The sequence below is a fragment of the Neolamprologus multifasciatus genome, chromosome 1, assembly GCF_963576455.1.
Source record: "Neolamprologus multifasciatus chromosome 1, fNeoMul1.2, whole genome shotgun sequence".
NCBI lineage: Eukaryota > Metazoa > Chordata > Actinopteri > Cichliformes > Cichlidae > Neolamprologus > Neolamprologus multifasciatus.
In genome coordinates, this window is record NC_140439.1 from 4207305 (window position 1) to 4219998 (window position 12694).

General features: G+C 40.2%; 1 protein-coding gene across 2 annotated transcripts in view; it reads left to right on the forward strand.

Annotated features, from left to right (window-relative positions):
* The window catches only part of arfgap2 (ADP-ribosylation factor GTPase activating protein 2), a 17364-nt gene continuing 4670 nt past the window's right edge, over positions 1 to 12694 (forward strand). The window contains exons 1-11 of one of the 2 annotated variants that reach the window (XM_085157290.1): positions 1 to 133; positions 2687 to 2805; positions 2953 to 3025; positions 3174 to 3305; positions 3966 to 4046; positions 5995 to 6100; positions 8107 to 8163; positions 10160 to 10204; positions 11595 to 11647; positions 11828 to 11964; positions 12241 to 12372. In XM_085157290.1, the coding sequence (XP_085013416.1) occupies positions 62 to 133; positions 2687 to 2805; positions 2953 to 3025; positions 3174 to 3305; positions 3966 to 4046; positions 5995 to 6100; positions 8107 to 8163; positions 10160 to 10204; positions 11595 to 11647; positions 11828 to 11964; positions 12241 to 12372 (1007 nt within the window). In that variant the 5' untranslated portion in view covers positions 1 to 61. The remainder of the gene's footprint in view (positions 134 to 2686; positions 2806 to 2952; positions 3026 to 3173; positions 3306 to 3965; positions 4047 to 5994; positions 6101 to 8106; positions 8164 to 10159; positions 10205 to 11594; positions 11648 to 11827; positions 11965 to 12240; positions 12373 to 12694) is intronic. The other variant, XM_085157297.1, reaches the window with a different exon arrangement.

Genomic DNA, 12694 nt, shown 5'->3' on the forward strand with positions numbered 1-12694 from the left:
GGGTTTTGGGCCACACTAGTTGCCGTAGTGACGTCAGCTTATAGAAATCGTCAGTGTCAAGATGGCTACGGAACCAAATAAGACCGAAATCCTTACCATTTTCAAAAGATTAAGATCTGTTCCTACCAACAAGGTAACCGAATACTCACCATCATTGCTTGTGTATTACTTTGTGAGGCTTTTTTATACTGGCAGTCCATGATTAGCTTTGGACAGGAGAAATTACCTGGGAAGCTAGTCGTGTTCTAGCACCTAGCAAGGCCCGGCTACACGGTAAGACAGCTAGCAAAAGCTAATGACTACTAGCCTACCGGTAAAGTAGTCAAACATAAAGGCCACGTATGTTTAAGCTAAGGAAGCTAACTTGTTCCGCTGTGCCACGTCGGGAAAATTATGGGAGAATCGTTGAACTAAATAGACTAAACTTTCGATATGTCCGATATTGGGGACTCGTTTAGTAGTGGTCGTTAGGTTTGCTTTGAAAGCCGTGAAATTTGACTCATTTCATTGATAAGTATCTGTTAGTGCTAGCAGAGTCTGATGTGTTGGCGCTCCATAACGTTTGTCAGTCAGAACTTCGGTTTTACAGTCATTTGTTCAGTAGGTGTTCTAGCTAACGGTTTACAGAGTGACAGTATAGTTTAATTAGATTATAAAAGACGATGGTACTGTAAAGTCATTAAGCGTTCAAAGTAAGTGACGGAAATACATAAGCAATATTATTTTTATTTATTTATTTTTACACAGGAATGATGTTTTACTTACTCCGAGTCAGGCGTTTGGGTTATATGACCCTGCAAGCCTTTGTCCTGCTGTTTATGAGATTTCGTTTGATTTTTTTTAACTACTCTGTTAGTTTTCATATTAGCAGTGCAGTGTGAACAGGTATGTGCAGCAAGTGTGTAACAGGTTAGAGTGAAGATGAAGTCACTTGATAATAACGTTTTCTTTAAAGGCAGAAAAAATGTATAATAGATTACAGCCAGAGCTGTGAATGTCTGCGTTTTTATTTTTTCATTGAAAGCATGTGGTTTTTATTGACATCATCTAATGAATGAACAGTACACTGCGACTCTCTATATATGACAGTAATCATCATTTTCTTCAACTATACTGAGCAGTTCAGTATTCTAAATAAATTGATCATCGATATCGGTCTTTACAATCCACAGCAAAGATAGTAATGAGAGATCGGGTATCGTTTTCTTGTATACATGTGCTTATAGTAGTAGTAGAAATGGAAGCAGTAATGTCAAAAACATTCATTCATTAATTACTGTGCTGTAGAAATTGTGCTTCCTGGCACATCGCCTGCCTAGAAGCAACACAAAAGCTCTTTCGAAATGGGTGAAACACACCTCAGTCAGCCATGTGCGTGACGTGGATGTTTTGAAACGCACTTCACAGAAGTATTACGAAACATGTGGTGTTGGAAAGTCGAAGCATCAGTATTTTATCCCATTATAAAAGCTGGACTTAGTAAATGAAGCCAACCTGAAGTTCTCTCTCATTTTAACAACTGTATATATTGTATGTTTTTTCAATGCAAAGCGCAAAGTCGAGTTTTGAAGTTATTTATTTTTCGCCTTTTTAATTTTAGTTAAGATTTTAGTCACCACAGGAGTTTTGCAGTAATGCCCTTACTGCAGTAGTACTAATATTTTTTATGTAATTCTTTCTGAATACATGTTACTTCACATTACCAGCAAGAATATCATGTCATTTTAGAACTCTGACATCTCCTTGAAAGTCAATAAATCGATCTGAAGCTCAAAATGATAATAATGCCAGAGTGTACACACCTACAAAATGTTATTAGAATTCATTCAAAACCTTTTAAGCTATAGACAAGAAAGAATGACATGCAGGGACGTAATGAACACAGGAGTTGTTGTGTTTTTTGGGTGGAGAAGCCTTTTAGTTCAGTAATATTGTGATTAAATGGCATCAACATTTAAAGAAGTCTTTATTAGAAATTCTAGGTTCCATTTCCCAACCCTAAAAGACGTCTGCAGGTTTGGTGATTTTCAGCTCTTTTGGAGTTGATCCATTTTTTTATAGTCAATTTGAAAAATTGGAAATGCACTGCTGGACTTGACTAGACTGAACAGGCCAATCACAGGCATTTTGGGCTGATCAATGCAATTTATAGTTACATCTCTAAGGAAGTGCATGCAACATTATAAACAACAAAATAATAAATAAAATTAGACATGCGCGATCTAAACTATGGCATGAAAATGTTACCTTTATTCTGTGTTGTTGGAAGCTATTCTGACATTAATAGGAGGCAAAGTTTTGTGCTGCTGAAAACAGACAATATGATGGTGTAGAGACATTAATTAATATTAATAATCAGTTAATAGTAATTAATACAATATTTAATATTATTTCACTTTCAGTCTGAAAAATGCTCCACCTCTTGGCTCTTCACGGTGTGTAAACACTCAGCAGCTCCATGTTAAACTATGTCATTGCTGCTTTTCTGTGACAGTAAATTCAATGAGAAAATCTCCAGGAATGTTGAAACGAGCTGTTTAAATATAACTGATTGGCAACATTATTATCTGGTGATGATGTTGCTTCTCTTGCACGATTAGCAGCAGGAAAATGTAACGGACTGTGACCACATGGGTTGGTCGAGGCAGAAATGTTTCATTAAAATGCTGATGTTCTGTCTGCATAGGTATGTTTTGACTGTGCTGCCAAAAACCCCAGTTGGGCCAGTATTCCATATGGTGTCTTCTTGTGCATCGACTGCTCTGGCATCCACCGCTCACTGGGAGTGCATCTCAGTTTCATCAGGTAAACTTCATTGTACCTCAGCTTTGTAGCTGATCTAAAAATGTGTCGGTTTATGATTTTAACACAGAAGGAGGGTTTTGTTCTGGGAAAGACTGTTAGTAAATCTGTCCATGTTGACTTTCCACCTTGTCCCCCTTTCCTCCGCAGATCCACTGAGTTAGACTCCAACTGGAACTGGTTCCAACTTAGGTGTATGCAGGTTGGAGGTAACGCCAATGCGGTAAGTCCAAGTGTAATGAGGTTTTTCTCAAATAAACAAAACAAAACGATTGTTGTCTTTTACCTAAATGATCCATGTGTTGTGAAGTGTGGCTTGTCTGTGGTTTCTAATTCTTCTGAAATGTCATTTCTGTTTTTTTCATCTGAAGACGGCATTCTTCCGCCAGCATGGCTGCTCCACAAACGATACCAATGCCAAGTATAACAGTCGTGCTGCCCAGATGTACAGAGAGAAGATTCGACAGCTAGCAAATGCTGCATTGTCTAAATATGGCACAGATGTGAGTATCAATGAAGGGAAAACATTTAGGAAATGTTTACTTCACTGCAGATGTTATTGTTTCTGCGTAGGCTTGCGTGCTCCGACCCGATTTACTTTTAAATGCCTGATTTCATTTTAAACTACATATATACAGAGGGGGCCAAGTCGTTAAAAGAGAAACGTGTAGTTTAAAAAAGAAAAAAGAAAAAAAAAAATATATATATATATATATATATATATATATATATATATATATATATATATATATATATATATATATATATATATATATAAATAAAGTTTTCTGAATTAAAATTTCTTTTGCCCGTCTCTGCTCTAGTTAAATAAGTTGTTGGTACATTGAGGCTCAGTGATAAGAGTGATAAAAGGATTATTAGTGTTTGAGCCATGTGGCAGTTCTAGTTCAAAGTGCATGGTAACTGTAACCGAGCACTGAAAGTACTACAAGCTTCATTCACCAGATCATTAATATACTTTGTCTAACATTTGATTCAGTGGCTTTCCCAAGTACATGCAGACTCAAGTAGCCATGGATCGAACCAATGACCATCCTTTTGTTTTATAAACAAAACCATCATTAATTCAGGATCTACTCTACTTCAAAAAATATGAAAAGCTTTTGAATTTAGAACATAAGTTTTCCTTTTTGCTGTTGCAGCTTTGGATTGACTCGTCTGCAGGAGGCACGCCTGCAGCTTCTGACAAGAAAGAAAGCGACTTTTTTGATGAACACACCCAGGTTTGTTTTTGTTTTGTTTTTGGAAAATCTGGTGCTTTTAATGTCACAGCATGTTGTTTAATCACGTCTATAATATTATAATGTTCCTCACACAGACATTCCAGGTTTAATTAGCAACTCATTTTAGCATTTCTTTTACAGTGCACCGAACAGTGGCCTCCATTCCTCTCTTAGTTGTAGTTAAGTCATTTCTAACCAGCTAACCTTGGCCCTTTCCATCTTTCAGTGTTTCACTGCTCTCTGGCTCACTGGCCATGTCACTGTTGTGCTGGTGCTCGTTATCTGCTTCTGCAGCAGAGTGCTGCAGCTCCACTGGCCTGCAGTTCTGAGGCAGTTCTTTTTCTGCTCTGGTGCTTATTTAAAGTCTGAACGTGCATCAGGTGGAAAACTGCAGATCAGAGAAAGAACTTCCATCTGCAGCTGCTTTCCGAGACTTTTCTAGTTAGTCTAGACGTTTAGTTAGTGTTTAGTTATTTGTTACAGAAGAGAAACTTGCTGTGTCTGTATGCACCCTGTCTCCTACTAAAATAATACTTACTATAAATTCCACGGTTGGGTCTTGTTTCCACAAGCCCCGCTAGTTTAGAGACTTAGGCTATGTTCACACTGCAGGTCTTAAAGCTCAATTCCGATTTTTTGATCAAATCTGATTTTTTTGTCTGCTCGTTCACACTACAAATAAAATGTGACAGCAAACGCGCTCTAGTGTGAACGCTCAAAGCGGCCGCATGCGCAAAAGAAGACGTCACACACAACGCGCTCTGTTTAGACCCAGAGCAACAGTATTGTTTGACTGATGACCTTAATATAAAGACTTCGGACTTCACGTTTCCCAATTTTTGCTTTAAGTTATTTTGTTATTTACATAATAATGTAAATAACCTAATAATGATCCTTATTGCTGTTTTAGAGGAGCGCTGCTTCAAAGGATAGCTGCAGATTTCTGTCAGAATCTGCAGATTATACAGTACAAATAAAATGTTCATGTTGTCTTCCCAACAGTTTCACTGACATCTACATGGGATGACCAGGAAGCGTTCATGATGTCTTCTCCGGCGCTGATAATTGGCGTCTGTCTTGTGTCAGTGACGTAAAAGACGGATTTAATGCGACGTGACCGTTCAAACAGCAGCTTTCTAAAACATCAGATATGTATCGGATTCAGTACCACATACGAAAGTGACCCAGATCGGATTTGAAAATATCGGATTTGTGCCGTTCACACTGTCACACCATGATCGGATATGGGTCGCATAGGGTCAAAAAATTGGATTTGATGCGCTTTCGCCTGCAGTGTGAACGTAGCCTTATTCTCCGTTTGCGTTTGTTTCACGTGTCATGTTCAGCGTATGTCAAACGTACGAAACTTAAGAGTCACCAAGCTTTGTATCTGTGACAGAATTTTTTTGAAATTTAGTTATTGAAATTAATTATTACAATGATTAAAATTATTATAAGCTTTTGTGCCTCATTTGGAGAAAAAGCTTGTGTGTGTATGTATATGTACAGATGAGCTTCCCCATTATGAATCTATAGGAAATGCTGCTTTAGGTATATAAGGCTGATTAAAACAATCTGAGATGTGATGATGTGTGTGTGTGTCTGTGTGTGTGTGTGTAACAAACTCATTGTTAAAGTTCAAACAAAAGCATTTGAGTAACTAAAGTGTTGAGAGTTTCACTAGTTTCAAGACTAGTTAATAAGACAAGTCTTCTCAAGACTGTTTTATAACTGCCACGTGGGATTATTACAGTTTATCATTACAGTCAGCTTATAAAATATATGTTGTTGTTGTTGTTGTTGGTCAGATCTTAAGTGTTTCTCATTAAACAGTGAGCCACAAATGATTTGTGTATAGTTTAAATCTCCTGAGTGAAAGACGTATAGATTTAAAGTTCCAAGCTTAAGTTGCATCCATTCTTTAAATTTAATGACATTTATGTTTCAGCCTATTACTGACTGGAACGTTGCACCTTCCTCTGAGCCAGAGCAGAACGGAGCCACTCTCAGCCAGCAGCTGACGAACACAGCTGCTAAAGGTCAGGATGACACCCGTGAGTAAAATGAATCTTAGTTGTCAGCGTTGCATTGCCAGGTTCGTTGTGTTTGTTGTGCTTGCTACCGTGCAGACACGCAGACTTGCAGCTCGAATAGCTGTGACTAAATCTAGTGTGTGAAAAGGTGATGGGGCGAATGAGTCGTAACAGGTCTTTACTTTGTTTATTTCAAAGAGCTATTACTTCATTATAAGACACGTCCTGGTTAGTTTGGTTGGAACGTGCCCAAAGTGATTAGTGTCTGTGAAGGTTCTCAGTCATCCAGGTCATCGTAGTCAAAGGAGCTTGCAAAGAAAAGCGTCTGGACTTCTTTAAGTTACTTGAAGACGTTTCACCTCTCATCCGAGAAGCTTCTTCAGTTCTAAGGTCAAATGGTGGAGAGTCCCAGATATAAACCTAGTGGGAGTTTCCCCCCACAGAGGGACAAAAGGACCCCCTGATGATCCTCTAATCGCCTGAGCCAAGGTGTGGAACTGGGTGTGGGTCCCAATCAGCCAGAGTTTCGGGTGAGTTCATTGTGAAACCTGGCCCCACCTTATCATGCGAATTCCTGAGGTCAGATGGCCCAGGGTGTGAGTGGGCGTTAAGGCGTCTGGGAAGGGATCTCAAAACTGGATTATAGATGGCAGAGAGTTGGTGTCGTAAACCACCGCCTCTGTTCAAAGATGGTCGCTCACAGTGGACATAGATGCTTCTTTCACTCCTCTTTCAAACCATCTGTCCTCTCTGTCCAAAATGTGAACATTGGCATCCTCGAAAGAGTGTCCTTTATCCTTAAGATGCAGATGAACAGCTGAGTCTTGTCCTGTGGAGGTGGCTCTTCTGTGTTGTGCCATGCGCTTGTGAAGTGGCTGTTTGGTCTCTCCAATGTAGAGGTCTGGGCATTCCTCGCTGCACTGTACAGGAGGGTTTTCTCCAAGCATGACATCCCGGTGTACTTCAGACCCAGCAACACACTCAGACAAAAACTGGTTCACCCGAAAGACAAAACGGCAAAACACAGACTTAACAATGTGGTGTATGCCGTACAGTGCAGCGAGGAATGCCCAGACCTCTACATTGGAGAGACCAAACAGCCACTTCACAAGCGCATGGCACAACACAGAAGAGCGACCTCCACAGGACAAGACTCAGCTGTTCATCTGCATCTTAAGGATAAAGGACACTCTTTCGAGGATGCCAATGTTCACATTTTGGACAGAGAGGACAGATGGTTTGAAAGAGGAGTGAAAGAAGCCATCTATGTCCACTGTGAGCGACCATCTTTGAACAGAGGCGGTGGTTTACGACACCAACTCTCTGCCATCTATAATCCAGTTTTGAGTTCCCTTCCCAGACGCCTTAACACCCACTCACACCCTGGGCCATCTGACCTCAGGAATTCGCATGATAAGGTGGGGCCAGGTTTCACAATGAACTCACCCGAAACTCTGGCTGATTGGGACCCACACCCAGTTCCACACCTTGGCTCAGGCGATTAGAGGATCATCAGGGGGTCCTTTTGTCCCTCTGTGGGGGGAAACTCCCACTAGGTTTATATCTGGGACTCTCCACCATTTGACCTTAGAACTGAAGAAGCTTCTCGGATGAGAGGTGAAACGTCTTCAAGTAACTTAAAGAAGTCCAGACGCTTTTCTTTGCAAGCTCCTTTGACCATAGTGATTAGTCATCTTACCTGGAACTGCTGATGCCTTTGAAACCAGTGGGAGTCACAGTGCTTCTGCATTTGGCTTAGTTTTTGTTAATAAAATAAATAAAAATTTCTAAATTGAAGTCAACACAACCTCAGATGAACAACACCACATTATCCACGGTATACTTTTTATTGATGTCCTGATATTAAAGCCTTAAAATGGAAAGTGGGAAAACCTTTTTCACATGACTGTTTATTTTCACATTGATCCTGTTTTGAATACAGCAAATAAATACTAAGAAAAAATGCAGTAAGTATGTCTGAAAAATTCTTTTGTTGCTTCAACCTTGTTTTGCTTTTCTCTTTTTAGAGCCAGAGGAAGGACCCAGCATTGATGGTTTGAGCACATCACCCAAAGCTGCCATCGGTGAGTGCAGTAGCTTCACAGAGCCTCTGTTCTCCTGTAACTACACAGCTGTTATCTGTAGTTTTCTTTGTGTTGCCATTTATGTTTCTGTGTATAGATACTTCTCTTAGGGCTGCTCGATTATGGCAAAAATAATAATCACGATTATTTTCACTGAAATTGAGATCTCGATTATTTGACGATATTTATTTAACAATAACAATGTTGAATAATGACTTTAAAGATTGTCAAAAATAATATAAAATAGTGCAAATACTGATAACAGTGCAAATGTTTGCAATATAAAAATAAATGAAAATGTAAACATCTATGTTTAGTGAACTTTGCAGTGTTGCTCTGTGGTGCAGCTACGACACTGTAGCAAAGTTTACACACTGTGTCTACTTGATCCACGTCTGACTCTGAACCCATAATGTTTCCACACCACTGAAGTTTTTTTTACCTCTTTTCAACCAACAGCAGTCACTCTCCTCTCCAAATAACTTCTGCTGAGCTTTCCGAGCTTCCCTCGGGTCCTCTTAATCAGCGGTCCCCAGCCCCCGGGCCTGGGACCGGTACCGGTCCGTGAGTCGTTTGGTACCGGGCCGCGAGAGCTGAGGCTCAGGTGTGAAATGTATAGTTTTCAGGGTTTTTATCGGTTTTCAGTGTTATTTTGTTATTGTTTTTATCGTTAACTCGGTTTTCCTGGGTCTTTTCACGTGTGTTATGAATAAATCTTCTTTTTTTCGGTACCGGTACTAGTTTTATTTTGTTGTATTTATCCGCGACACCTTAAAGGCCGGTCCGTGAAAATATTGTTGGGCATAAACCGGTCTGTGGCGCAAAAAAGGTTGGAGAACGCTGCTCTTAATTGTTGTGACACGTGTTCGAAATGCAGAGAGGTGCGCTCGATTTGCCACACGGAGCAGCGCGAGAGTAAAGCACGAGGGAGGGGCTAATAATCGGCTCAGTCATTTTTAATGATCGTTGAAAGCCCGGATCGTAATCGAGATTAAAATTCGATTAATTGAGCAGCCCTAACTTCTCTTACTCTGCTTCGACTGTGTTTATACTTTTGTATCCATACATCCTTTTGTCTGTGTGTTCCTGTGAAGACTCCCACTTTCAAGTCATATTATCCACATTCATTCATAATGATTAGAATATTTCTGTCGTGCTGTGAGGCTGGTTGGGAGCTACAGTGGGAGGAATCCTAATCAAAAGGTTTGTGGTTTGATCCCAGGTTGTTCTAGTCGACATGCACAAGTGTTCCTGGGTGAGATACTCAACTCTAAATACCTCCTGATGCATCTGTCAGAGTATTAGTGTGTGTGGTAGTTCACCTTTAATAAAGCACAGTATCATTAGGTCTGAATGGATGAATCAGTGTTCCTCAAAGTAGAATCGTGCAATAGAAGTACATGCACATTTACATAGTGGGTCATTCTCCACTTGAGTTCAACTCAGTTTTATTTCTTTTGACAGCAAAACCATCATTAATGTGCCTGATGTAACAGCCTGAGCCTACAGCTGCATAATGTGGGTCACCAGGGGCAACACTTACTATGAGCTTTATCAGAAAGCAAGTTTTATAAGCAGAGAGGCTGTGGGAGCAGGTTCCACGTGAACGCTGAGCCTCCTGTTCTAGTAAAAGGATGTTGTTAAGTCTTTAAAATCATTGAGAACATGAAACATTTTAGTGTTCTTGTTACCAAGAATCATGATCTCATAATTGAATTATTTGCGAGTACAAACTAGTATTTATATTAAGTAGCGTATGTCAGAGACAGTATGTGGCTCTTATGCGAATCTTGTTTTTGTTGAACTGAATATTAAGAGTTCCTGAATTTTAATGAATTCATTTTTCTCCTGATTTGATTCATCACTTCTGTAATGCTTCTATCGTGTGTGCATATCCACCACGGGGTAGTGTAATCTAATCTGGAACATGAGCATGATGTTCTGGAACCTGACTGTGTTGACTGGTTTGTGCTGACTGGTTTGTCCTGCTCTTTAGAGGACTCCATGCGTTTGTCATCACGTGAAGGATGGACACCTCAAGGTGATACGTGTGGGTGTAGTTTGCACCAGCTGCTTTCTAGCTCAGACGCATGGTTTTGTTGACATCTCCTCAGTCACTTCCTGTTTCTCCTGCTCTGTCATGTAAACCGTATCAGCTCACTGGTCTTATTTGTACAGCTGTTCAACAAGATGCTCTTTGTTGTCATTGAGTGAAACTTAATTCAAAGTTACTACACTGTGCAGAACGACTACGTACTTCGCCAAGCTGTTGATTGTCTTTGTCACCACAGTAATTTGACTGAAAAGTAAAGAGTTTCCTAATTGTCTGTAATGATAGTTGCTCCCTGTCTCTCTGAAATTGTTACCAGGGTGTGTAACTCTGCTGAGGGCAAAGTGGCTGACTAACATTGGCATTACTGAACATGATGTTCTTGCTGGAATGCAAAAAGCTGGTTTTGTGAACCTGAGGTCTAAGTGCTATGGTGCGGTGCCTTTAACTGAGCAGAACGCTTTTGCTGCACTGATTTCTTAAATTTGTGATTAAAAACCTTGTGACTGCTGTTTCACTGCAGAAGCATCTTTCACCAAATTTAGGTTGTTTTTCCAGAGCTAATGAGCTTTTTTAACCTTTGCTTTGGCGCCAGATGAAGCTGTTGTCGTGCATACTGAGCCCTGAACTCTGCAGATTGTCTGATGGAGCTAGTTTCAATTTGTTTTATTTATACAGCTACAAATCACAACAACAGTCGCCTCAAGGTAGACCCTACAATAATACATGCAAAGAAATCCCCAACAATCATATGACCCCCTATGAGCAGCACTTTGGCGACAGTGGGAAGGAAAAACTCCCTTTTAACAGGAAGAAAACTCCAGCAGAACCAGGCTTAGGGAGGGGCGGGGCCATCTGCTGTGATTGGTTGGGGTGAGAGAAGCTCACAGCTCCAGCTGCACCATGTTGGACTGCAGCTGGTGATTGTAGTCTCCATTCAGTTTGAAGCATTGGTGAGCTCAGAGTACTGGCACCAGTTCTCTGTGAACTGCTGTGAGTTCTAGTCATGGCGCTGCAGTTTGCATCCGACCTGTAGAGGAGTACAAGACTGACTGTCTCCAGTGGGAAGGATCAGAGCTAGCTGGACTTTGAAATAACAGGAAGGGGATTGTCCACTGAGTAAATTATTGTTGTTAATGTCTGAGACGTAGAAGGATAAAATTAAAAATGAACTCAAAATATAACTGGATGTTCCTCCTGAGTAATGTTTGTGTGGGAAACGCCGTTCTAAAACGAAACAAAGGAATATTTCCAGGGGAACTCGGACAATGTCCCGCCCTGATTATTCCAACATTGTTCAGAAGTCATGAGTGAAAATATCTTGAGAGATAAAATGATGTTGTAAATGTGTTTCAAAAAGACATTGTCCCATGTGTTACAGATCTGAAACCTTCTATCATTGGGAAAAAGAAGCCCATGGCAGCTAAAAAAGGGGTGAGTCGAACCACAAATATTTTATTTCTCTACTACATGCTGCTGAAAAAAGCTCAGGATTATTTATTTTCTAACACGACAAAAAGTTAGTATCGTGAATTTTCCTTCACATTCCCTCTTCTGTGAGTTATCAGCTTAAAGCTGAGGACGCGCTTTAACCATGTTTTCCTACTGATGCAGCTCGGTGCAAAGAAAGGTCTCGGTGCCCAGAAGGTGAGCAATAAGAGTTTCTCAGAGGTGGAGAAGCAGGCACAGGTGGCTGAGAAGCTGAGAGAGGAGCAGGCCGTGGAGGCTCAGAAACAAGCCGAGGAATCCATGTAAGAGAAGAGAAAAAATATTCTCTCTTATTTTCATTCATCTATTTTTTTTAATGCTAAGCCGTTTTGTTATTTCCAGCCACACACTTCAATGTTTTACCTTAATAAAGTAGCTTTGCTTGAGTCACAGTGAGCTCACACCACTGTAAAAGGCAAAATAAGAAAAGCATGTAATAAAAATTAAGTCAAATTAATGAATGTTTAAGATGTATCTTTTGTACGTTTTTCCGAATAAAAAAAAATCTAATGTTTAAAATTCTGTCCTGACTGCTGCAGTGTTGCCTCGATGCGTTTGGCCTACAAAGAGCTGGAAATTGACAGAAAGATGGAGGAAAAGAAGCTCCAGAATCTGGAAGGCAAGAAAAAGGAGCAGGCAGAGAGACTGGGCATGGGTTTCGGCAACAGGAGGTAATTTTTCATTTCATTCATTCACATTTTTCATTTCAATTTCAGAATTTAGCTGAAAAAAAATGCATGCTTGAAAAAAAAACACAAATTTGAGATACATATATAGTAGGGCTGCACGATTAATCGTTAGAAAATCGCGATCTCGATTCATACTTATGTGCGATCTCATTTCCAAATGACCACGATTTAAAAAAAAAAAAAAGACGTCGATTGTACGGCATTTTGATCCGGGACGTAATCTGCATGAAAACAAGCGCTCACTCTTCCTGCTCAACAAATGACAAGGGCGGAGCCTTATACCATGTGATACAGAAGCTGTGCC